Consider the following 24,609-nt stretch of genomic DNA (forward strand, 5'->3'; position numbering starts at 1 on the left):
AGCAAAGTTTTTAGTGAGTACAGCAAATGAGTTGGAACTCTTGTCTTTTTTGTAACTCGGGTTTCCGTGAATTTAGGCAGCTCTATTCAGATTGCTTGTACGGGCCTGTGATTTCTGTTGTATAGTGTATTCATCAGTGAGCAAAATAGTCAAGTCATCCTCTCTTGATCAACTAATTAGATTACGCTGGATTATTATTTTTATCCGATAGATTGTGACCACTTTTATTTCTTTTTTTTTCGCTTGCTAGAGGTAGTTCAATATTAACTGTTATAACACTCTTTTAAAGATTGAAATTTGATGAATGTAAAGTTTTTGCCTGCGAAATCAAACCAAGCAATAAATAACCCTGGAATGGAAGTAGCAGGATGTATTTTCGATCTACCGACCTCTGTGTTATGGGCCCAGCACGTTTCCGCTGTGGCATCATGCTACGCAAGATTAAGTTTTCATATTTCTGTGTGGTTCATTGTCTCGAAATAATGCAGAGGTTGGTTGATCGAAACTACCTCCTGCTAACAACTTTTAGCAAAGTTTTTAGTGAGTACAGCAAATGAGTTGGAACTCTTGTCTTTTTTGTAACTCGGGTTTCCGTGAATTTAGGCAGCTCTATTCAGATTGCTTGTACGGGCCTGTGATTTCTGTTGTATAGTGTATTCATCAGTGAGCAAAATAGTCAAGACATCCTCTCTTGATCAACTAATTAGATTACGCTGGATTATTATTTTTATCCGATAGATTGTGACCACTTTTATGTCTTTTTTTTTCGCTTGCTAGAGGTAGTTCAATATTAACTGTTATAACACTCTTTTAAAGATTGAAATTTGATGAATGTAAAGTTTTTGCCTGCGAAATCAAACCAAGCAATAAATAACCCTGGAATGGAAGTAGCAGGATGTATTTTCGATCTACCGACCTCTGTGTTATGGGCCCAGCACGTTTCCGCTGTGGCATCATGCTACGCAAGATTAAGTTTTCATATTTCTGTGTGGTTCATTGTCTCGAAATAATGCAGAGGTTGGTTGATCGAAACTACCTCCTGCTAACAACTTTTAGCAAAGTTTTTAGTGAGTACAGCAAATGAGTTGGAACTCTTGTCTTTTTTGTAACTCGGGTTTCCGTGAATTTAGGCAGCTCTATTCAGATTGCTTGTACGGGCCTGTGATTTCTGTTGTATAGTGTTTTCATAAGTGAGCAAAAAAGTCAAGACATCCTCTCTTGAGCAACTAATTAGAGTACACTGGATTTTTTTTGGGATAGATTTTGACCAGTTTTTTTTCCATTTTGAATCTTGCTAGAAGTAGTTTAAGATTAACTGTTATAACACTCCTTTAAAGATATAAGTTTCATGAATGTAACGTGTCTGTTTGCGAAATCAAACCAAGCAATAAATAACCCTGGAATGGAAGTAGCAGGATGTTTTTTTGATCTACCGACCTCTGTGTTATGAGCCCAGCTCGCTTCCGCTGCGGCATCATGCTACGCAAAGTAAAATTTGCAAAACGTTGTGTGTTGCATTGCTCGTTCTGTTTTTTGTTATCTAGCCTGGATAAATAGTTTCAAGGTGTTTCTGTTAGTATCTGATTGGGACATTGCGTCTGTATTGGAATTAGCTCTTCGCCAAGCTCGGAATTGCTTTCTTTTTCCTAAAAATATTAGACTGCTAATAAACTGTCGAGCACGATGGCGCAGCGGAAGCGTTCTGGGCCCATAACCCAGAGGTCGGTAGATCGAAACTACCTCCTGCTAACAACTTTTTTAGCAAAGTTTTTAGTGAGTACAGCAAATGAGTTGAAACTCTTGTTTTTTTGTAACTCGTGTTTCCGTGAATTGTAAGCAGCTCTATTCAGATTGCTTGTAAAGGCCTGTGATTTCTGTTGTATAGTGTTTTCATTAGTGAGCAAAACAGTCAAGACATCCTCTCTTGAGCAACTAATTAGATAAAGTTGGATTATCATATTTTTGCGATAGAATTTGACCACTTTTTTTCCATTTTGAATCTTGCTAGAGGTAGTTTAATATTAAATTTTATGAGAATCCTTTAAAGATATGTTTCATGAATGTAAAGTGTTTGTTTGCGAAATCAAACCAAGCAGTAAATAACCCTGGAATGGAAGTAACAGGATTTATTTTTGATCTACCGACCTGTGTTATGAGCCCAGCTCGCTTCCGCTGCGGCATCATGCTACGCAAAGTAAAATTTGCAAAACTTTGTGTGCTTCATTGTCTCGTTCTGTTTTTTATTATATAGCCTGGATAAATAGTTTCAAGGTGTTTTTGTTAGTATCTGATTTGGACATTGCGTCTGTATTGGAATTAGCTCTTCGCCAAGCTCGGAATTGCTTTCTTTTTATAAAAATATTAGACTGCTATTAAACTGTCGAGCAGGATGGCGCAGTGGAAGCGTGCTGGGCCCATAACCCAGAGGTCGGTAGATCGAAACTACCTCCTGCTAACAACTTTTTTATCAAAGTTTTTAGTGAGCACAGCAAATGAGTTGAAACTCTTGTTTTTTTTTAACTCGTGTTTCCGTGAATTTTAAGCAGCTCTATTCAGATTGCTTGTACGGGCTTGTGATTTTATTGTATAATGTTTTCTTAAGTGAGCAAAAAAGTCAAGACATCCTCTCTTGTGCAACTAATTAGATTAAGTTGGATTATCATATTTTTGCGATAGATTTTGACCACTTTTTCCATTTTGAATCTTGCTAGAAGTAGTTTAAGATTTACTGTTATAACACTCCTTTAAAGATATAAGTTTCATGAATGTAACTTGTGTGTTTGCGAAATCAAACCAAGCAATAAATAACCGTGGAATGGAAGTAACAGGATTTATTTTTGATCTACCGACCTGTTCTAAGAGCCCAGCTCGCTTCCGCTGCGGCATCATGCTACGCAGTGAAATTTGCAAAACCTCGTGTGTTTCATTTTCTTGTTCTGTTTTTTTTATTATCTAGCCTGGATAAATAGTTCCAAGGTGTTTTTGTTAGTATCTGATTTGGACATTGCGTCTGTATTGGAATTAGCTCTTCGCCAAGCTCGGAATTGCTTTCTTTTTCTAAAAGTATTAGACTGCTATTAAACTGTCGAGCAGGATGGCGCAGCGGAAGCGTGCTGGGCCCATAACCCAGAGGTCGGTAGAGCGAAACTACCTCCTGCTAACAACTTTTTATCAAAGTTTTTAGTGAGTACAGCAAATGAGTTGGAACTCTTGTCTTTTTTGTAACTCGGGTTTCCGTGAATTTAGGCAGCTCTATTCAGATTGCTTGTACGGGCCTGTGATTTCTGTTGTATAGTGTTTTCATAAGTGAGCAAAAAAGTCAAGACATCCTCTCTTGAGCAACTAATTAGATTACACTGGATTTTTTTTGGGATAGATTTTGACCAGTTTTTTTCCCATTTTGAATCTTGCTAGAAGTAGTTTAAGATTAACTGTTATAACACTCCTTTAAAGATATAAGTTTCATGAATGTAACGTGTCTGTTTGCGAAATCAAACCAAGCAATAAATAACCCTGGAATGGAAGTAGCAGGATGTTTTTTTGATCTACCGACCTCTGTGTTATGAGCCCAGCTCGCTTCCGCTGCGGCATCATGCTACGCAAAATAAAATTTGCAAAACGTTGTGTGTTGCATTGCTCGTTCTGTTTTTTGTTATCTAGCCTGGATAAATAGTTTCAAGGTGTTTCTGTTAGTATCTGATTGGGACATTGCGTCTGTATTGGAATTAGCTCTTCGCCAAGCTCGGAATTGCTTTCTTTTTCCTAAAAATATTAGACTGCTAATAAACTGTCGAGCACGATGGCGCAGCGGAAGCGTGCTGGGCCCATAACCCAGATGTCGGTAGATCGAAACTACCTCCTGCTAACAACTTTTTTAGCAAAGTTTTTAGTGAGTACAGCAAATGAGTTGAAACTCTTGTTTTTTTTGTAACTCGTGTTTCCGTGAATTGTAAGCAGCTCTATTCAGATTGCTTGTAAAGGCCATTGATTTCTGTTGTATAGTGTTTTCATTAGTGAGCAAAACAGTCAAGACATCCTCTCTTGAGCAACTAATTAGATAAAGTTGGATTATCATATTTTTGCGATAGAATTTGACCACTTTTTTTCCATTTTGAATCTTGCTAGAGGTAGTTTAATATTAAATTTTATGAGAATCCTTTAAAGATATGTTTCATGAATGTACAGTGTTTGTTTGCGAAATCAAACCAAGCAGTAAATAACCCTGGAATGGAAGTAACAGGATTTATTTTTGATCTACCGACCTGTGTTATGAGCCCAGCTCGCTTCCGCTGCGGCTTCATGCTACGCAAAGTAAAATTTGCAAAACTTTGTGTGCTTCATTGTCTCGTTCTGTGTTTTATTATATAGCCTGGATAAATAGTTTCAAGGTGTTTTTGTTAGTATCTGATTTGGGCATTGCGTCTGTATTGGAATTAGCTCTTCGCCAAGCTCGGAATTGCTTTCTTTTTATAAAAATATTAGACTGCTATTAAACTGTCGAGCAGGATGGCGCAGTGGAAGCGTGCTGGGCCCATAACCCAGAGGTCGGTAGATCGAAACTACCTCCTGCTAACAACTTTTTTATCAAAGTTTTTAGTGAGCACAGCAAATGAGTTGAAACTCTTGTTTTTTTTTTAACTCGTGTTTCCGTGAATTTTAAGCAGCTCTATTCAGATTGCTTGTACGGGCTTGTGATTTTATTGTATAATGTTTTCTTAAGTGAGCAAAAAAGTCAAGACATCCTCTCTTGTGCAACTAATTAGATTAAGTTGGATTATCATATTTTTGCGATAGATTTTGACCACTTTTTTCCATTTTGAATCTTGCTAGAAGTAGTTTAAGATTTACTGTTATAACACTCCTTTAAAGATATAAGTTTCATGAATGTAACTTGTGTGTTTGCGAAATCAAACCAAGCAATAAATAACCGTGGAATGGAAGTAACAGGATTTATTTTTGATCTACCGACCTGTTCTATGAGCCCAGCTCGCTTCCGCTGCGGCATCATGCTACGCAGTGAAATTTGCAAAACCTCGTGTGTTTCATTTTCTTGTTCTGTTTTTTTATTATCTAGCCTGGATAAATAGTTCCAAGGTGTTTTTGTTAGTATCTGATTTGGACATTGCGTCTGTATTGGAATTAGCTCTTCGCCAAGCTCGGAACTGCTTTCTTTTTCTAAAAGTATTAGACTGCTATTAAACTGTCGAGCAGGATGGCGCAGCGGAAGCGTGCTGGGCCCATAACCCAGAGGTCGGTAGATCGAAACTACCTCCTGCTAACAACTTTTTATCAAAGTTTTTAGTGAGCACAGCAAATGAGTTGAAACTCTTGTTTTTTTTGTAACTCGTGTTTCCGTGAATTTTAAGCAGCTCTATTCAGATTGCTTGTACGGGCTTGTGATTTCTGTTGTTTAATGTTTTTTTAAGTGAGCAAAAAAGTCAAGACATCCCCTCTTGTGCAACTAATTAGATTAAGTTGGATTATCATATTTTTGCGATAGGTTTTGACCACTTTTTTCCATTTTGAATCTTGCTAGAAGTAGTTTAAGATTTACTGTTATAACACTCCTTTAAAGATATAAGTTTCATGAATGTAACTTGTGTGTTTGCGAAATCAAACCAAGCAATAAATAACCGTGGAATGGAAGTAACAGGATTTATTTTTGATCTACCGACCTGTTTTATGAGCCCAGCTCGCTTCCGCTGCGGCATCATGCTACGCAGTGAAATTTGCAAAACCTCGTGTGTTTCATTTTCTTGTTCTGTTTTTTTTATTATCTAGCCTGGATAAATAGTTCCAAGGTGTTTTTGTTAGTATCTGATTTGGACATTGCGTCTGTATTGGAATTAGCTCTTCGCCAAGCTCGGAATTGCTTTCTTTTTATAAAAATATTAGACTGCTATTAAACTGTGGAGCAGGATGGCGAAGCGGAAGCGTGCTGGGACCATAACCCAGAGGTCGGTGGATCGAAACTACCTCCTGCTAACAACTTTTTATCAAAGTTTTTAGTGAGCACAGCAAATGAGTTGAAACTCTTGTTTTTTTTGTAACTCGTGTTTCCGTGAATTTTAAGCAGCTCTATTCAGATTGCTTGTACGGGCTTGTGATTTCTGTTGTTTAATGTTTTTTTAAGTGAGCAAAAAAGTCAAGACATCCCCTCTTGTGCAACTAATTAGATTAAGTTGGATTATCATATTTTTGCGATAGGTTTTGACCACTTTTTTCCATTTTGAATCTTGCTAGAAGTAGTTTAAGATTTACTGTTATAACACTCCTTTAAAGATATAAGTTTCATGAATGTAACTTGTGTGTTTGCGAAATCAAACCAAGCAATAAATAACCCTGGAATGGAAGTAGCAGGATATATTTTTGATCTTCCGACCTGTGTTATGAGCCCAGCTCGCTTCCGCTGCGGCATCATGCTACGCAGTGAAATTTGCAAAACCTCGTGTGTTTCATTTTCTTGTTCTGTTTTTTTTATTATCTAGCCTGGATAAATAGTTCCAAGGTGTTTTTGTTAGTATCTGATTTGGACATTGCGTCTGTATTGGAATTAGCTCTTCGCCAAGCTCGGAATTGCTTTCTTTTTATAAAAATATTAGACTGCTATTAAACTGTGGAGCAGGATGGCGAAGCGGAAGCGTGCTGGGACCATAACCCAGAGGTCGGTGGATCGAAACTACCTCCTGCTAACAACTTTTTTAGCAAAGTTTTTAGTGAGCACAGCAAATAAGTTGAAGCTCTTGTTTTTTTTGTAACTCGTGTTTCCGTGAATTTTAAGCAGCTCTATTCAGATTGCTTGTACGGGCTTGTGATTGCTGTTGTATAATGTTTTCTTAAGTGAGCAAAAAAGTCAAGTTATCCTCTCTTGTGCAACTAATTAGATTAAGTTGGATTATCATATTTTTGCGATAGATTTTGACCACTTTTTTTCCATTTTGAATCTTGCTAGAGGTAGTTTAATAATAAATTTTATGAGAATCCTTTAAAGATATGTTTCATGAATGTAAAGTGTTTGTTTGCGAAATCAAACCAAGCAGTAAATAACCCTGGAATGGATGTAGCAGGATGTAGTTTTGATCTACCGACCTCTGTGTTATCAGCCCAGCTCGCTTCCGCTGCGGCATCATGCTACGCAAAGTAAAATTTGCAAAACTTTGTGTGTTTCATTGTCTCGTTCTGTTTTTTTATCTAGCCTGGATAAATAGTTCCAAGGTGTTGTTCATAGTATCTGATTTGGACATTGCGTCTGTATTGGAATTAGCTCTTCTCCAAGCTCGGAATTGCTTTCTTTTTATAAAAATATTAGACTGCTATTAAACTGTGGAGCAGGATGGCGCAGTGGAAGCGTGCTGGGCCCATAACCCAGAGGTCGGTAGATCGAAACTACCTCCTGCTAACATCTTTTTTATCAAATTTTTTAGTGAGCACAGCAAATGAGTTGAAACTCTCGTTTTTTTTTGTAACTCGTGTTTCCGTGAATTTTAAGCAGCTCTATTCAGATTGCTTGTACGGGCTTGTGATTGCTGTTGTATAATGTTTTCTTAAGTGAGCAAAAAAGTCAAGTTATCCTCTCTTGTGCAACTAATTAGATTAAGTTGGATTATCATATTTTTGCGATAGATTTTGACCACTTTTTTTCCATTTTCAATCTTGCTAGAGGTAGTTTAATATTAAATTTTATGAGAATCCTTTAAAGATATGTTTCATGAATGTAAAGTGTTTGTTTGCGAAATCAGACCAAGCAGTAAATAACCCTGGAATGGAAGTAGCAGGATGTAGTTTTGATCTACCGACCTCTGTGTTATGAGCCCAGCTCGCTTCCGCTGCGGCATCATGCTACGCAAAGTAAAATTTGCAAAACTTTGTGTGTTTCATTGTCTCGTTCTGTTTTTATTATCTAGCCTGGATAAATAGTTCCAAGGTGTTGTTCTTAGTATCTGATTTGGACATTGCGTCTGTATTGGAATTAGCTCTTCTCCAAGCTCGGAATTGCTTTCTTTATAAAAATATTAGACTGCTATTAAACTGTGGAGCAGGATGGCGCAGCGGAAGCGTGCTGGGGCCATAACCCAGAGGTCGGTAGATCGAAACTACCTCCTGCTAACAACTTTTTTAGCAAAGTTTTTAGTGAGTACAGCAAATGAGTTGAATTTCTTGTTTTTTTTTGTAACTCGTGTTTCCGTGAATTGTAAGCAGCTCTATTCAGATTGCTTGTACGGCCCTGTGAGTGATTTCTGTTGTATAGTGCTTCATAAGTGAGCAAAAAAGTCAAGACATCCTCTCTTGTGCAACTAATTAGATTAAGTTGGATTATCATATTTTTGCGATAGATTTTGACCACTTTTTTTTCCATTTTGAATCTTGCTAAAGGTAGTTTAATATTAAATTTTATGAAAATCCTTTAAAGATATGTTTCATGAATGTAAAGTGTTTGTTTGCGAAATCAAACCAAGCAGTAAATAACCCTGGAATGGAAGTAGCAGGATGTAGTTTTGATCTACCGACCTCTTGTGTTATGAGCCCAGTTCGCTTCCGCTGCGGCATCATGCTACGCAAATTAAAATTTGCAAAACTTTGTGTGTTTCATTGTCTCGTACTGTTTTTATTATCTAGCCTGGATATAAATAGTTCCAAGGTGTTGTTTTTAGTATCTGATTTGGACATTGCGTCTGTATTGGAATTAGCTCTTCGCCAAGCTCGGAATTGCTTTCTTTTTATAAAAATATTAGACTGCTATTAAACTGTGGAGCAGGATGGCGCAGTGGAAGCGTGCTGGGCCCATAACCCAGAGGTCGGTAGATCGAAACTACCTCCTGCTAACATCTTTTTTATCAAAGTTTTTAGTGAGCACAGCAAATGAGTTGAAACTCTTGTTTTTTTTGTAACTCGTGTTTCCGTGAATTGTAAGCAGCTCTATTCAGATTGCTTGTACGGGCCTGTGAGTGATTTCTGTTGTATAGTGCTTCATAAGTGAGCAAAAAGTCAAGACATCCTCTCTTGTGCAACTAATTAGATTAAGTTGGATTATCATATTTTTGCGATAGATTTTGACCACTTTTTTTTTCCATTTTGAATCTTGCTAAAGGTAGTTTAATATTAAATTTTATGAGAATTCTTTAAAGATATGTTTCATGAATGTAAAGTGCTTGTTTGCGAAATCAAACCAAGCAGTAAATAACCCTGGAATGGAAGTAGCAGGATGTAGTTTTGATCTACCGACCTCTTGTGTTATGAGCCCAGTTCGCTTCCGCTGCGGCATCATGCTACGCAAAGTAAAATTTGCAAAACTTTGTGTGTTTCATTGTCTCGTACTGTTTTTATTATCTAGCCTGGATATAAATAGTTCCAAGGTGTTGTTCTTAGTATCTGATTTGGACATTGCGTCTGTATTGGAATTAGCTCTTCTCCAAGCTCGGAATTGCTTTCTTTTTATAAAAATATTAGACGGCTATGAAACTGTGGAGCAGGATGGCGCAGCGGAAGCGTGCTGGGCCCATAACCCAGAGGTCGGTAGATGGAAACTACCTCCTGCTAACAACTTTTTTAGCAAAGTTTTTAGTGAGTTCAGCAAATGAGTTGAATTTCTTGTTTTTTTGTAACTCGAGTTTCCGTGAATTGTAAGCAGCTCTATTCAGATTGCTTGTACGGGCCTGTGATTTTTGTTGTATAGTGCTTCATAAGTGAGCAAAAAAGTCAAGACATCCTCTCTTGAGCAACTAATTAGATTAAGCTGTATTATCATATTTTTGCGATAGATTTTGACCACTTTTTTTCCATTTTGAATCTTGCTAGAAGTAGTTTAAGGTTAACTGTCATAACACTCCTTTAAAGATATAAGTTTCATGAATGTAACGTGTGTGTTTGCGAAATCAAACCAAGCAATAAATAACCCTGGAATGGAAGTAGCAGGATATATTTTTGATCTTCCGACCTGTGTTATGAGCCCAGCTCGCTTCCGCTGCGGCATCATGCTACGCAGTGAAATTTGCAAAACTTCGTGTGTTTCATTGTCTTGTTCTGTTTTTTATTATCTAGCCTGGATAAATAGTTCCAAGGTGTTTTTGTTAGAATCTGATTTGGACATTGCGTCTGTATTGGAATTAGCTCTTCTCCAAGCTCGGAATTGCTTTCTTTTTTATAAAAATATTAGACTGCTATTAAACTGTGGAGCAGGATGGCGAAGCGGAAGCGTGCTGGGCCCATAACCCAGAGGTCGGTGGATCGAAACTACCTCCTGCTAACAACTTTTTTAGCAAAGTTTTTATTGAGTTCAGCAAATGAGTTGAATTTCTTGTTTTTTTTGTAACTCGTGTTTCCGTGAATTGTAAGCAGCTCTATTCAGATTGCTTGTACGGGCCTGTGATTTCTGTTGTATAGTGCTTCATAAGTGAGCAAAAAAGTCAAGACATCCTCTCTTGAGCAACTAATTAGATTAAGCTGGATTATCATATTTTTGCGATAGATTTTGACCACTTTTTTTCCATTTTGAATCTTGCTAGAAGTAGTTTAAGATTAACTGTCATAACACCCCTTTAAAGATATAAGTTTCATGAATGTAACGTGTGTGTTTGCGAAATCAAACCAAGCAATAAATAACCCTGGAATGGAAGTAGCAGGATATATTTTTGATCTTCCGACCTGTGTTATGAGCCCAGCTCGCTTCCGCTGCGGCATCATGCCACGCAGTGAAATTTGCAAAACTTCGTGTGTTTCATTGTCTTGTTCTGTTTTTTATTATCTAGCCTGGATAAATAGTTCCAAGGTGTTTTTGTTAGAATCTGATTTGGACATTGCGTCTGTATTGGAATTAGCTCTTCTCCAAGCTCGGAATTGCTTTCTTTTTATAAAAATATTAGACTGCTATTAAACTGTGGAGCAGGATGGCGCAGCGGAACCGTGCGGGGCCCATAACCCAGAGGTCGGTAGATCGAAACTACCTCCTGCTAACAACTTTTTTAGCAAATTTTTTAGTGAGTACAGCAAATGAGTTGAATTTCTTGTTTTTTTTGTAACTCGTGTTTCCGTGAATTTTAAGCGGCTCTATTCAAATTGCTTGTACGGGCCTGTGATTTCTGTTGTATAGTCTTTTCATCAGTGAGCAAAAAAGTCAAGACATCCTCTCTTGAGCAACAATTTAGATTAAGCTGGATTATCATATTTTTGCGATAGATTTTGACCACTTTTTTTCCAATTTGAATCTTGCTAGAGGTAGTTTAGTACTAACTGTTTTAACACTCCTTTAAAGTTTGATGATTGTAAACTGTTTGCCTGCGAAACCAAACCAGGCAGTAAATAACCCTGAAAATGAAGTACCATGAGATAGTTTCGATCTACATACCGCTGTGTTAAGGGCACAGCACGATTCCGCTGCGGCATCCTGCTACGCAAGGTTAAATTTGCAAATTTTGCTGAGGTTCACCGTCTCGTTTTGTTTTGTATTATCTGAAATGAATAAATGGTTCAAATGTGTTTTTGTTAGTAACTGACTTGGACATTGCGTCAGATTTGGACTCAGCTCTTTGCCAAGCACGGAATGGCATTCTTTTTACTAAAAACATAAGACTGCGCCAAAACATTCGAGCAGGATGGCGCAGCGGAAGCGTGCTGGACCCATTATCCAGAGGTTGATAGATAGAAACTACCGCCTGCTAAACACATTTTGAGTAAAATGAGTAGCAAACGACGTCACATACATATACCCACCGAACTTAACTTGCATAGTCAGTACGAAACTGCTCTTTGATTTCTTGGCGGGTGTTCAAATGGTCCAAAAACAAAGACGAACTTTGAAGATACAAAACCTCAGCCATTTAACTCTAAAAGGCCCAAATGAAATCAGGTGCGGTAATATAATCCAGAAGAAAAAATATTTCGCACAAGATTCAATTTAACAATGCAAAAACCATGAAGTCAAGCATAAAAAACTCGAGAAGTTAAATCGAAAGAATGTTTTGATGAGCTGGAAAAAAAAGGTCAAACAAAAATTTTGCACGGAAAAGACTCGTTCCAGAGCAATAAAAAAGTGCTTTTTCAATTCATCTAGAAGAAATTGCATTCATCGAAAAGAAATTGCATACTGCTCTCGAGCAAGAAAAAAATAAGATGACAGTGTGAACCGATGTTATAAGCGCAGAGGAAATCAGGCGGTGTAAACTAATTCAGAGGAAGAGGTTCTTGCGCAACATATTCAATTTTTCAATGCAAAAATTAAGAAGTCAGGCATGAAAAAAACTCGAGAAGTGAAATCAAAAAAATGTTTTGATCCTACAAAATGGTCAAGCAAAATTTGTTCGAGAGCTGTTGAAAATTGCATTCTCTCATGTTTGCAGTCGCTAAAAACAGTAAAGCAGGAGCTCTAAGACCAAAAGAATGTTAAGGAACAGAAGAGCAAAAACAATCAAGTAAAAATTTTGTACGTAAAATCTGTGTACGTAAAAGTCAAGATCATTGTAGTAAAAATTGCTTCAAACTTTGTTCGATAGCAGTTAAGAAATAGAAAATAGTGACAGGAGGAAAGACATGCGGCGCTGAAAAGTGTGCAAAAGGAGGGAATTGGAGTAAGGAGAAACGCCTCGACGTGAATGTGCAAAAATCCAAAAAACTAAGCGCCTAACCTGCTCCTTGGCTCAACCCATTGCGCATCCTCTCCTCAACCCATTGCGCATCCTTTCCTCAACCCCCAGTCTCAGATTAAAACCCGACTGTTGTCAGTCGTTTTCTCAGAAAACCATATATAAGGGCCGTTAGAACATGTTAAGATAGGTGCTTAAAGGTTGTGTTCAGTGGCTCTATGTAGACGTTGAATTAATATATAGAAGATACACCATGCTATTTTGATTAGCAGAATTGGAACAGAAAGCGAAAAAAATTCTGACTGGCGGGTCGGTGGGCGCGTGTCGCCGCGATAACTGACCGGCCTTTTCCAGATTTCATCCCACCGTGCATGATAGGCATGGCCGTGACCAGCGGTCCGTAATTGCGCTTAAACTGATATTCGGCTATCTAAATTACGCCAAGTAATATTGTGGTAAAGTATAGCAAAGAAGGGGGGTGATTCTCTACTAGGTACCAAAGGGGTGGCTATTGTTGAAAAGAGCAAAGACATCTTTGATAGTACTAAAAGTTTACAGCCCCGGTCATTTCAAAAGAACTACTCGGAATAACATTAAAATTTAGAAACTGGTTTTCCTTCTCTTTGTCGCGCCCCCTTTTGCTCACGCGTATGTCACGACTATTTCAAAATATGCAAAATAAAAAAGAACCCCGAGCAGCAGCTGATTTATAACCATCTCTAGATCTCATTCATTGCCTACATATGACATATCAGATAAATCGAAGTTGTGGTCTTATTACGATGGATGTCCTTATTTTGAGGAAAGTTATGTGTCCACAGAGTCCCCCTTTTATCCACTACTAGCTTCCGCTGCGCCATCCAGCGTGCAATTTTCATAGTGCGAAATTCTGTGTTTTTATCGTCGCGTTTCTATTTGTGCTATCTAAACTGGATAAATGGTTTGAACCTGTTTTGGCTATTATCTAACTTGAACTTTTCGTCACAATTGAACTAAGATTTTTGGCCAAACACGGGATTGCATTCATTTGACTCAAAGCATTAAACTGTCGAGCAGGATGGCGCAGCGGAAGCGTGCTGGGCCCATAACCCAGAGGTCGGTAGATCGAAACTACCTCCTGCTACTAAAGTTTGTGTATTTGTGTATCTAATTTGTGAATTAGATGATGGATCTATTCTGTTGTTTCGGCGTACAAAATTTACTCAACTCTTTTGTATTTGTTGGATCAACCAAAAAGTGATTGAAGACAAAAAGCGGGGATATTTTCCGTTAGCGCACCCGCCCCAATAATATTTGCACCCCCAAGGGAACGCAGTATATTTTAGATGATGATTTGCTATGTAATCGCACGTGCTTTGTAACTTGGGCGCATAAAGTTCTGGGGGTGGGGAACAAACGGAAAAGATGATATAATACGCCAACCCAAAATTGCTACTTTTCCCACAATCTTCAGCGGTGAATGTTGCAAAAGGGCGAGGAGAGCTGTGTGGTGTTTTTAGATTCTGAAGAGAGAACATTTGGATCTGAAGCTGAAGCCGTACAGAGTCATGGCGACCAACATGTTAGACAGCAGCAACAGATACACAAAGTGTGGCTTCATTGAGATGGTGCCATCCGAGTCAGTCCAGGATGTGCTCAAGAACAACAAGCGAAGCATAAGAGTGCGTTGTCCATTTGGATCTATTCTGTCTCCCCCCCCCCCCCAAGTTACAGACCCCAGTTATTAGTAAATCATTATGTAAAAAGATAGCACGTGCGTCTGGGGGTTCAAATAATATGCGCCCAATAAGCTGGGGGGGGGGGGGGTGATTTTTCACAAACGAAACGGAAAAGATCCCCATTTCATTGTCCCCCTCCACCCCCTCCAAAAATTGTACAAATTGAAAGACCACAAAAACAAAAAAGATCGCACATTACCAATCAACTGTCGATTAAAAAAGTGTATCAATTATGAAAGTCTGTGTTGAGTATATTTAGTCTTGGGTGATAATTGGTTATTATCGTGATGCAAAAGGTTCGCTCCTGGGTGGGCTCGAACCACCAACCTTTCGGTTAACAGCCGAACGCGCTAGCCGATTGCGCCACAAGAGCTGAAAGGCAATGCCTGAAGTTGGCCAAAATTCTGAACAATACAGATCATCAAGCAGCTGCTTTCAATGAGAACATTATTGCTCTGCATCGGCCTCTTTTTTCTCAACGTTAGTTTTAATCGTTAGCTTATTAGCTTTCAAGCATGTCGGGTTGTTTCAGAGCTAGTTTGGTTTGTTGAATTTGACGCATATGAATTTTGCAGTTTCAGTTTTTCAGTTTTATTGTATTTCAAGATATGCAATGTTATTAATAGCCGCGAAGTAATAGCGGGGACATCGTGGTTTTTTTTACAATCCAAAGAATTTGGATTGTATTGGTGCGCTGTTTAAAAAAATGTTCTCACAGATTTTTCAATGACTTTGATCTTTCAAAACGGGATAAACAGGTAAAGCCCAGCGGGCTTTAAGTTTAATTAGAGGCCCAAAGTGGGCTTTAATAGTCCTTCAAGTGCTTAGAGTGGTGCAGCTGCTGGTATGGCCTTAATTTAAGATTAAAAGGTCATTTTAGGGCTCAAAAGGGGTGCAGTTTTTCATTTTGTTTTATGATTTTTCGAGTTTTTTGTTGGATTAGTCTGAGGTTGAAGTTTTTAAAAGTTGATGAAGGTCTTTTGCGAGACATGGTTACTTCTTATAACCGTTTTACAAGCTATATGTTTGGGTACTACAAACACAGACACGCAAAATGATACTAATTTTTGCAAGTTTTTGATTTTTTTTGTCAATTTTTGCGTTTTTCTAGCCTCAGGGGCCAGGGAATCTCCTTTAGGTTTTGATAATGGGGCACTGCATAGTTTCTAGTTACAATTAAATGATTTTCAACTTTTTGAAATCTCGAATTTTTGATTTTTGTCCAGACTCAAGGCACAGAAAACGTACTCCATGGTCTTATAAAAAGTTACTACATGGTTGTTAGTGTCAATGGCATTGTTTGCAACAATTAAACTTTTCGATTTTTAGAATTTTTTTATTTGCTTTTTTTTCAATTTTTATGACAACATTTCACTTTTATTCAGTTTTTCTTGCTGAGTAGCAAGGTAACCTTCTCCAGGGTTTGATAGTAAGTTTTTGCATGGTTTCTAAGGGTAATCGATTGGTTTTTAACATTTTAGTAGAATAAATTTCTTTTTTTTTGAAATTCGAAACTTTTTCTTATAATTATTGTCTATCGATCTTTATGAGCCAATGAGTTTTTTAAGGCTTGGAATTGGGTTACTGGGCAGCCTCTAGAGACAAAGAAATGGTTATGAAGATATTAATCTCACAATTTTGGCACTATTTCCTTAAAATTTGCAATGCTTTAAATTTTTCTGGATTTTTCTGTCATTTTCGGAGTTAATCGATCTGCAAGGGCCAATGATTTTTTTTCAGGCCTTGCAGATATAATAATGGACTGATTTCAGAGACAAAAATTGGTCTTGAAAATATTTTTGAAATATGTTTATTTCTTTTATTTGTTTTTAACTTTTTCACTCTTGCTTTCTCCTACTGTTTCTTTCTTTTCCCTTTCTTTATTTCACTAGTAATTTCTGTCACTTTTCTTTGTCATTTTTTAAATTAACTCTTTCCTTTTTCGTGCTTGGATTTTTTGTTTCTGTTTAATTACTTCCCGATCGTGTTCTGGTTGTTTTTTTTCTACATTCTCTTATTTAACCATTTTTCTGCCGTCACTATGTTAAGTGTTTCTTTGTTTATGTTATGTGTTTCTTTGTTTTGTCAAAAAGAGTTGCGTTGTCTGAAAGCGAATTCATGATTGGTATCTAAGCCTTTAAGTGTTCGATATATAGACTGCAAGTGAAGATTTGGGTCATTTTATTCTTTTAAAAGACGTTGCTTGCAAAGCTTTTGCGGACCTGCTAGCATATATTAATTTGGAGACGCCTAAACAGGGTCCCATGTTAGTCGTATCGAGCACCCTGTTTCAGCGAACAGCATGTTTTAGAGGCCTCGTATTGAGCTAAAGTTTAGAAGTTTTATGAACGTATGGAATTGCTTTCCACCAATTTTTAGCGACATTTGGTGCGTAATTCTCTCTCTCTGTTTCACTTCATTTTTTCATATTTTCCTCTTTCTTCTCTGTCTCTTAGTTTATTTCTTTCCTTTTCTTCATTTAAATCTCACTCTTTTTTCTTTCTCATTGTCTTTTGGTCACTATTTGTCTGCTTCTTGCTCTCAATTTTTGAATCTTTGAATAGCTGCGCTAGTGATATCTGAGGGGAGCCGCCGAGGGATGCCAATATTTTCCATCCCATGGTTATTGCCTTCTCCTCGTCAAGATTTTTTAATGCTCTGTGGCGTCAGGCTCACTTCAAATAAGCTTTTATTCGGGCGTTCAATTACTCGACTGAACTAATAGTACGCGATTCCGTTCAATTTCTTGCGTTTGCAATCAAGATCAACTTGCGAAATCGAAAGGGAAAGATAACACAATAGAGTCCGAGCAATAAGACTTAATGTTTAAAAGCCTTGTGCATTAAATTATCAAAGTTCTTTAGAGTATACTGGTAACTGGTAGTAGCATTAAGTTTATTGTCTTCCCTATTTGAAGCCGAGTTCAACTTATTGATAAATTTTTTGAAACTGCGGACCAAACTGGAACATTTGCACATTTAGAAAAAATTAAGCGTTTTCTCTTTTTTTCTGCCAGAAAAAGAAAATGACGACCGCCTAATTTCAATCGCGACATTTTCAATAAAAATGACGTCCACAGTATTAATGGTATTACCGACCAGTGGGCTAAAAGGAGGCTTTTTCCGACATTTTGCCAGCAATGTTTCTTTAAGTTATCTTGGTTGGTAACCATAGATTCCTTTGAATGCATGTAAATTTTTGTGGTTTGATTGCTTTTGATTCGATAAAATATAACTGTTTTTGTCTGAACGGTTTGAAATATTGTCATCAAAAGGCAACTTATAACTCTTAGCTCAATCAGTCTCTTAAGTGACAAGTAATAACCTCTTGTAATATTCCTTGAAGATGTCATGACAGAATACTGAATGCCAAAATACGGGTCTTTCCCATTATAGCCCCCCCCCCCCCCCCAGCTAAGTGGTCAGATAACCTATAACCCCCCAATCATGGTAAATATACCAAAATGGGGGGGGGGGGGCTATAATTTCATGGGGGCTACAATGGGAAAGACCCCAAAATACTCCGTGTGCTAAAATATCCAAACACCCATTTTTTGCGCACAGCTATACAACAACACATTATTTTTAATGGGTAATGGGGTCATGAAAAATACTGAAGGGGGGAGGAGGCAGAATGGACCTGAAACTTGAGGGTAAAGAGCATTCGGAAGCAATTTTTTTTGCTGATTTAGTGTTGGGTCTTGGGGTCTTTGCCATTATAGCCCCCTCGCCCTACCTCATTATGGTTATATGTTATCTGACCACTATGCTGGGGGGGGGGCTATAATGGGAAAGACCAGGGTCTTGTGGTACGTGAGGTAGGGTCGCGTTGCCAATTTGAGCCCTCCAGACTATGTACCTCGCTCGGCGCTTAAATTTTATTCTTTTTATGAAAAAGAGTTATTTTGCTCTGTTTCTGCCCCCAGTGTTTTTTATGCCCCCTTAAAAATTTTGTTATATAGCACGTTACTATGTAAAAATTAGCCCGTTCGCTTTGGGGGTAAAGTGTATATGCACACTTAGCGGGGGGGGGGGGGGGGTAGATCCCATCATTTCTAACGGAAAAAATATGGAATTCATGCTCCATTACAAAAGGTTGTTATAAATGGATCTAAAAATTGTTATTTGTTTATTATTCACTTATAACCCCAGGAAATATTATTAATCTGAATAAAATGTTTATCGTTTAGAACTGGCTGAAAGAGATAGCGCCTGCCTCTCCGGACAGCAGCAGTGGCACTGGGTTGTCAAGTGGGAACAGTGGGAGTGGGAGTGGGTGTGGGATCGATGGGATAGACCCCGAGGTGATGGACACTTACGTACGCAGCTGTGCAGGGTACTGTGTGATCACTTATTTGTTGGGAGTGGGCGACAGACACTTGGAGAACCTTCTCCTTACCAAAAATGGTAAGTTATTATTAATTGCTCTCAAACGAAGTTTGTAGCAGTTTTATTAGTCCTGTTGGTCTTTTTTATGCAATTTTTGGTACTACCGACTTTCCGTCTGATAGTTTTATTCGTCTGGCCATTTGACTTTTTGCCCTCAAAAAAGGGATGAACAGGTAAAGCCTGGGGGCATTAATTCGCTGAGCCAATCTCTTAGAGCCTAACGACCTATTAGTCTCTAAATATGTGATTCACAGAAACTGTTGAAGGGACATAACTTCGCGTCTGTAGAGTTTGACAACAGTGCGCCAGTACTTTGAGAGCAATTCGCCCGACATGTGTTTTGGTTAACTGCCTCAGATTCAATATTTTGAGTCTAGAATTTTGCAGGAATTTTTCTAGTCGATTCAAAATCTCGCAAAATAATCAAAGTATTGCCAGTTGATTAAATTTTTCAAAATAATATAGTCGGAAAAAGTTTTCTCTGCATTTCTGCAGTTTGTATTCTCTGTAGGAACTTCGCAAGAATTTGAAATTTCACTGAATTCGACAACAGATCACTGCGTATGACCTTGTTTGAAAACACCATTTTTGAATTATAGCCTGCAAAGTGTCATTAGGCCATTATTTCACTTGCGCTTACTCAGTTTCCGGATATTTTTTAGAATTGTTCTCATGTTTGATTATTAAAATTTTTTATATTAGTTTGCTCTTACGCACATTACGTGACCGAAAATCAAGTATACATACTCCATTTGGCGGACTTTTTCACGACCCATGTTTTAAGTGTAGAGTTGTAAACGTGTTTTGACACTAGGTTAATTTTGTTCAATTTTGCTTGAAAATTGGATATACGTGCTCTCATTTTTCACAAAGCGTGTTTTTGGGGCTAGCGTGAAAACTTGGGAAAATCTTTTGTCACTCATTCCCACGCCATAGGTCCCTAGTTTCCACACTATACGTAACTCATTTCCACGTCACCCTTTCCCACGGTTAGAGTATCTCAATATCGAAATGAAAGAAAGCCTAATTGGTGATTAATTTTTGAAATTTCCCTCTCGGCACTATTATTAGTGAGTTATGAAGACAATAACAAGTTTTACATCTACCAATAGCAATGTTCACAATAACAAACGATTCTTTGATTTTGGTCTCAGTTATTGACTAATAATCGGGTAATAAAGTTTTAGTCTAAATGCTCTGGTAACAAATGTAAGCTCATTCTGGTAACAAATGTAAGCTCATTCCACGAAATAAGTAACTAATTTCCACATTTCACCTAAACAAATTCCATCTTTGTCAAATGGAATGTGAATAGTGAAAAGTGGGACACGTTTTGCTCACTCGATTCTTCAATATGCAAGATTTATTTGCCTTCTCGGACATTTTCACGTAATATGGAAACCTAACTTTTTTGTGTTTTGTACTGTGTTTGAATCAACGCTCGTTGACATAACAACAGTTGCATAATGTACCTATGAATTAGCTTGTTAGCGCGCGATTAATATTACAAAAATCTGAAACAGTGGCGAAACTCTGCTTCGGCATTAGACTATCTTTTATTGCCACTTACTATATGAAGAGTGGAGGGAAAAGATATTCTAATCAGATGCAGTTCACCGTTAAATATGAAACTGTTGTAATTGCAGAGAAGTGATTACTAACATTACCATGCGGTTTACATGGCCCGATTAAAGTTCTCCAACGGCTTCCCCTCGAATTTTGACAGCTTCGCAATGGTGATATCAAGCGTGTCTTAATATTTATAAATCAGCTCTAGTTGCGATAAAACAGTTGCATGACTTATTATTAGCCACCGTCAGCCTCTCAACGGCTATTATTTAGGCGCTCTTTTTCTTACAATTCAAAGAATTTGAATTGTATTGGGGCGCTGTCTATTTTTAAGATCTGTTCACACATTTTCTTGGTTTTTTGAAATCAAATTGGAGTAATGAGTTTGGTTACGCGCCGAAACAGGAAGTAGAGCGAAAAAGCGAGTGGTTTTGCGGTGTGAATTGTTTCACTCTAATTTCAAAGTAGAGTGAGAAAACGGTGTTTGAACAAAACTTCGCTTTCTCGCTAGTGGTTTTTTGTTCGCATGCGGCAATTTCACTTTGATTTTTTACCGCTTTTTTTCAATTTATTAGATCGGATTTTTTCCTAAGTGGTTTTACTAATCGATTCATAGTTCATTCTATGCCTAATTTTTTGTTTGAATCAAATTTCTCTTTTTCGCTAGTGTCCTTTTGTTCACTTGCGGCATTTTGACATTGATTTTCATTTTTTAAATTTTTTGATATGATATTTTTGATAATGGTTTTCTCAAATCACTCATAGTCCGTTCGAGGTCTAGTTTTTGTTTAGTCAATGAACATTTTTGTCTTGTACGTCAGGACTTGTCCCGCTATATTTTTTTATTCGCTTAACCTTTTGATCATCACGTTTTTCGTTTTACATAAGGCACGATTTTCACGCTTGACTTCTGACCCTCTTCACTCACTGTTTCGACTAAATGGATTTTAGATTCTTTCACGCATTGAATTACGCAATATGGTGAATACGGCCAAAGTCAAAGGAGCAAAATCAAAAGAAACAGGATAAACTATAAAGCACAGTGCAGTAGGTTATCAAAGTTCATTAAAGTATTTTTTAGCTGGTTTTATTTATATGCTTAATGGCCTCAGAATATATGCAGATATGCAGAATTTTCTCATCAAATAATAACGCTTTGAAATTTAGAAAAATTCTGTCAATTTCTATTGCTTATTTTTCTTTTTCTGTCTCAATACCAATGTGCGTCAAGCGAGTCAACGGCGGCTGTTTTCCGGCAATCTGCCGGCTATGTTCAATGAAATAACTTTTCGGAGCGGCAACGGATACAACAACGAACTGAAACGGTGTCGAAAATCTTCATTGAAAATAGACTAACTTTTCTATCACTCTTCTCTCCCGTGTTAATACTCGAAGAGCTGGATGAAAAGAGTGCCCCCAACGCTTGATTGTCTCTTTAAAGCTAGCACTCCTAAGACCCAGCTAGCTCTACTACCGAAGAAAACCGCTCGCCGGTCGTTTGAGAGCAATTCGCACGACATTATAAGGTTGTCCAACATTCAGTCCTACGAAGACAAATGGTGGTATCTTAGCACCACCTTTAAATGACTCAATTGGTGTTTACCTAATTTCTTCAAAGTTTAATCTGAAAAATTTCGCCCAATGATTAAAAAAATGATTTCGTGTAGTCGAGCTTTCGCCTAATATCCCTATTTTACAAACCGCAAACTTTTTTTTGCACGTTTTTTAGGTCATCTATACCACATTACATTGACTTCAGTTTCATCCTGGACCAAGACCCAAAGCCATTCTCGCCCCCGATGAAGCTGAACAGGGAAATGGTGGAAGGCATGGGGTACTATGTGGGAGGAAATGTCGAGTCAGAACAGTACAAGAAGTTCAACTCCTTCTGTTTTGACGCTTTCACTGCACTCAGAAGGTATGCTTTACTTTCTAAAATCAATTTAGAGTTTATATTTTTGAAGCACTAAAAAGGTGCCGTGAGCTCGATTTGATGACATGTAACTATACTGATAAAAGTGTAGGGTCGGCCTGATGGTGCGGTGCAAGAATCAACACGATCAACACGAATCGTGGAAATCGTTTACCCATTTTTTGGTTAAAAAGAAGTAGGAGAAAAAGAAAAATACTGAACGACGAAAGTAGGTTAGCATTCCCTAGTTTTATTAAGTAAAAATTCAATTTTTGAAGCAATATTGCTCCAACTTAAAAATCAATTTTCGAAAACAATGTTTGCATCATTTATCCCGTACACTAGTCCTCTGGCCTATCTATGAAATTCAGATATAACGCAACGCAAACTTACCAGAAATCCCAATGTAAAGTTGATGAATTTCATCCAAGTTTCACAGTAAATAGAAAGCTATCGCAAGATTACAATTCATATTCACATCTTCTGTTCCTCCAATGCTTAACACAAGTGCAAAGTTAGTCAGTTGAACAAAACTAAAAACATATCACATCTTGTGATAGTTTTCTTTTTGCTGTGAAACATGGATGAAGTTGTCGAAAATCTTCTTGTCGATGAAACGGTGTCGAAAATCTTCTTTGAAAATAGACTAACTTTTCTATCACTCTTCTCTCCCGTGTTAATACTCGAAGAGCTGGATGAAAAGAGTGCCCCCAACGCTTGATTGTCTCTTTAAAGCTAGCACTCCTAAGACCCAGCTAGCTCTACTACCGAAGAAAACCGCTCGCCGGTCGTTTGAGAGCAATTCGCACGACATTATAAGGTTGTCCAACATTCAGTCCTACGAAGACAAATGGTGGTATCTTAGCACCACCTTTAAATGACTCAATTGGTGTTTACCTAATTTCTTCAAAGTTTAATCTGAAAAATTTCGCCCAATGATTAAAAAAATGATTTCGTGTAGTCGAGCTTTCGCTTAATATCCCTATTTTACAAACCGCAAACTTTTTTTTGCACGTTTTTTAGGTCATCTATACCACATTACATTGACTTCAGTTTCATCCTGGACCAAGACCCAAAGCCATTCTCGCCCCCGATGAAGCTGAACAGGGATATGGTGGAAGGCATGGGGTACTATGTGGGAGGAAATGTCGAGTCAGAACAGTACAAGAAGTTCAAGTCCTTCTGTTTTGACGCTTTCACTGCACTCAGAAGGTATGCTTTACTTTCTAAAATCAATTTAGAGTTTATATTTTTGAAGCACTAAAAAGGTGCCGTGAGCTCGATTTGATGACATGTAACTATACTGATAAAAGTGTAGGGTCGGCCTGATGGTGCGGTGCAAGAATCAACACGATCAACACGAATCGTGGAAATCGTTTACCCATTTTGCATAAAAAGAAGTAGGAGAAAAAGAAAAATACTGAACGACGAAAGTAGGTTAGCATTCCCTAGTTTTATTAAGTAAAAATTCAATTTTTGAAGCAATATTGCTCCAACTTAAAAATCAATTTTCGAAAACAATGTTTGCATCATTTATCCCGTAAACTAGTCCTCTGGCCTATCTATGAAATTCAGATATAACGCAACGCAAACTTACCAGAAATCCCAATGTAAAGTTGATGAATTTCATCCAAGTTTCACAGTAAATAGAAAGCTATCGCAAGATTACAATTTATATTCACATCTTCTGTTCCTCCAATGCTTAACACAAGTGCAAAGTTAGTCAGTTGAACAAAACTAAAAACATATCACATCTTGTGATAGTTTTCTTTTTGCTGTGAAACATGGATGAAGTTCATCAACGTTACATTAGGGTTTCAGGTAAACGTTTCACTTTATCTCAATGTCATAGGTAGGCCGGAGGACCAGTTCAGGGGATCAATGGTGTAAAAATTGTTTTCAAAATGTGATTTTGAATTGGAGTAATACTGCCTCAAAAATTAAATTTCTACTTCGTGAAAATGGGGGCACCAACTTACTTTTGCCGTTCATTAAAGGAGAGAAGTCAGAAGTCGGCTACCTGTAAACTCTGAAACCGGATTGAAAATATTTTTACGCAATTATGAGTACTAAACATACTGAACAAAAAAATATATGAAGTGACGACGCGTTTATTTTTCGTTTTTCCAAGCTATAGCACTTGGGTTATTAAATTGGGTATTCTTGTTATCAGTATCTGAGTACTATCTTTATTCAACCATCGGTGTCATTGTCATCATTACGATCTACTGAATTGTTTTTATAACCTCATCGCACGTTTCTTCCCCGACTTCTGATGTATGTCGTGAATTTTTTTCTAAATATTGAACTAAAAGCAATTTAAAATCATTGTCTTCGAAAAAAGTACTTGAAAAGTGTAACAAAGAGGGACTGAATGCGAAACTCCTAGGAACCATTGAAAAAATAATAGAGAAAGACAGAATAACAATATCTGGAAAACAATATGG

General features: G+C 37.6%; 1 protein-coding gene and 1 non-coding gene across 2 annotated transcripts in view; one reads left to right on the plus strand and one right to left on the minus strand.

Annotated features, from left to right (window-relative positions):
• LOC142342541 (phosphatidylinositol 3-kinase catalytic subunit type 3-like) overlaps positions 1-24,609 on the plus strand; it is a 156,984-nt gene that overhangs the window by 127,359 nt on the left and 5,016 nt on the right. Inside the window, exons 17-20 of the mRNA XM_075393898.1 lie at positions 14,075-14,236; positions 18,483-18,699; positions 21,980-21,993; positions 23,205-23,374. Of these exons, the coding sequence (XP_075250013.1) occupies positions 14,075-14,236; positions 18,483-18,699; positions 21,980-21,993; positions 23,205-23,374 (563 nt within the window). The remainder of the gene's footprint in view (positions 1-14,074; positions 14,237-18,482; positions 18,700-21,979; positions 21,994-23,204; positions 23,375-24,609) is intronic.
• On the minus strand, positions 14,593-14,666 carry Trnan-guu (transfer RNA asparagine (anticodon GUU)). The gene has a single exon. It is a non-coding gene; the product is annotated as a tRNA-Asn (tRNA).

This window comes from Convolutriloba macropyga, chromosome 7 (assembly GCF_964194025.1).
Source record: "Convolutriloba macropyga chromosome 7, txConMacr16.3, whole genome shotgun sequence".
In the NCBI taxonomy this organism is placed as follows: Eukaryota; Metazoa; Xenacoelomorpha; order Acoela; family Convolutidae; genus Convolutriloba; species Convolutriloba macropyga.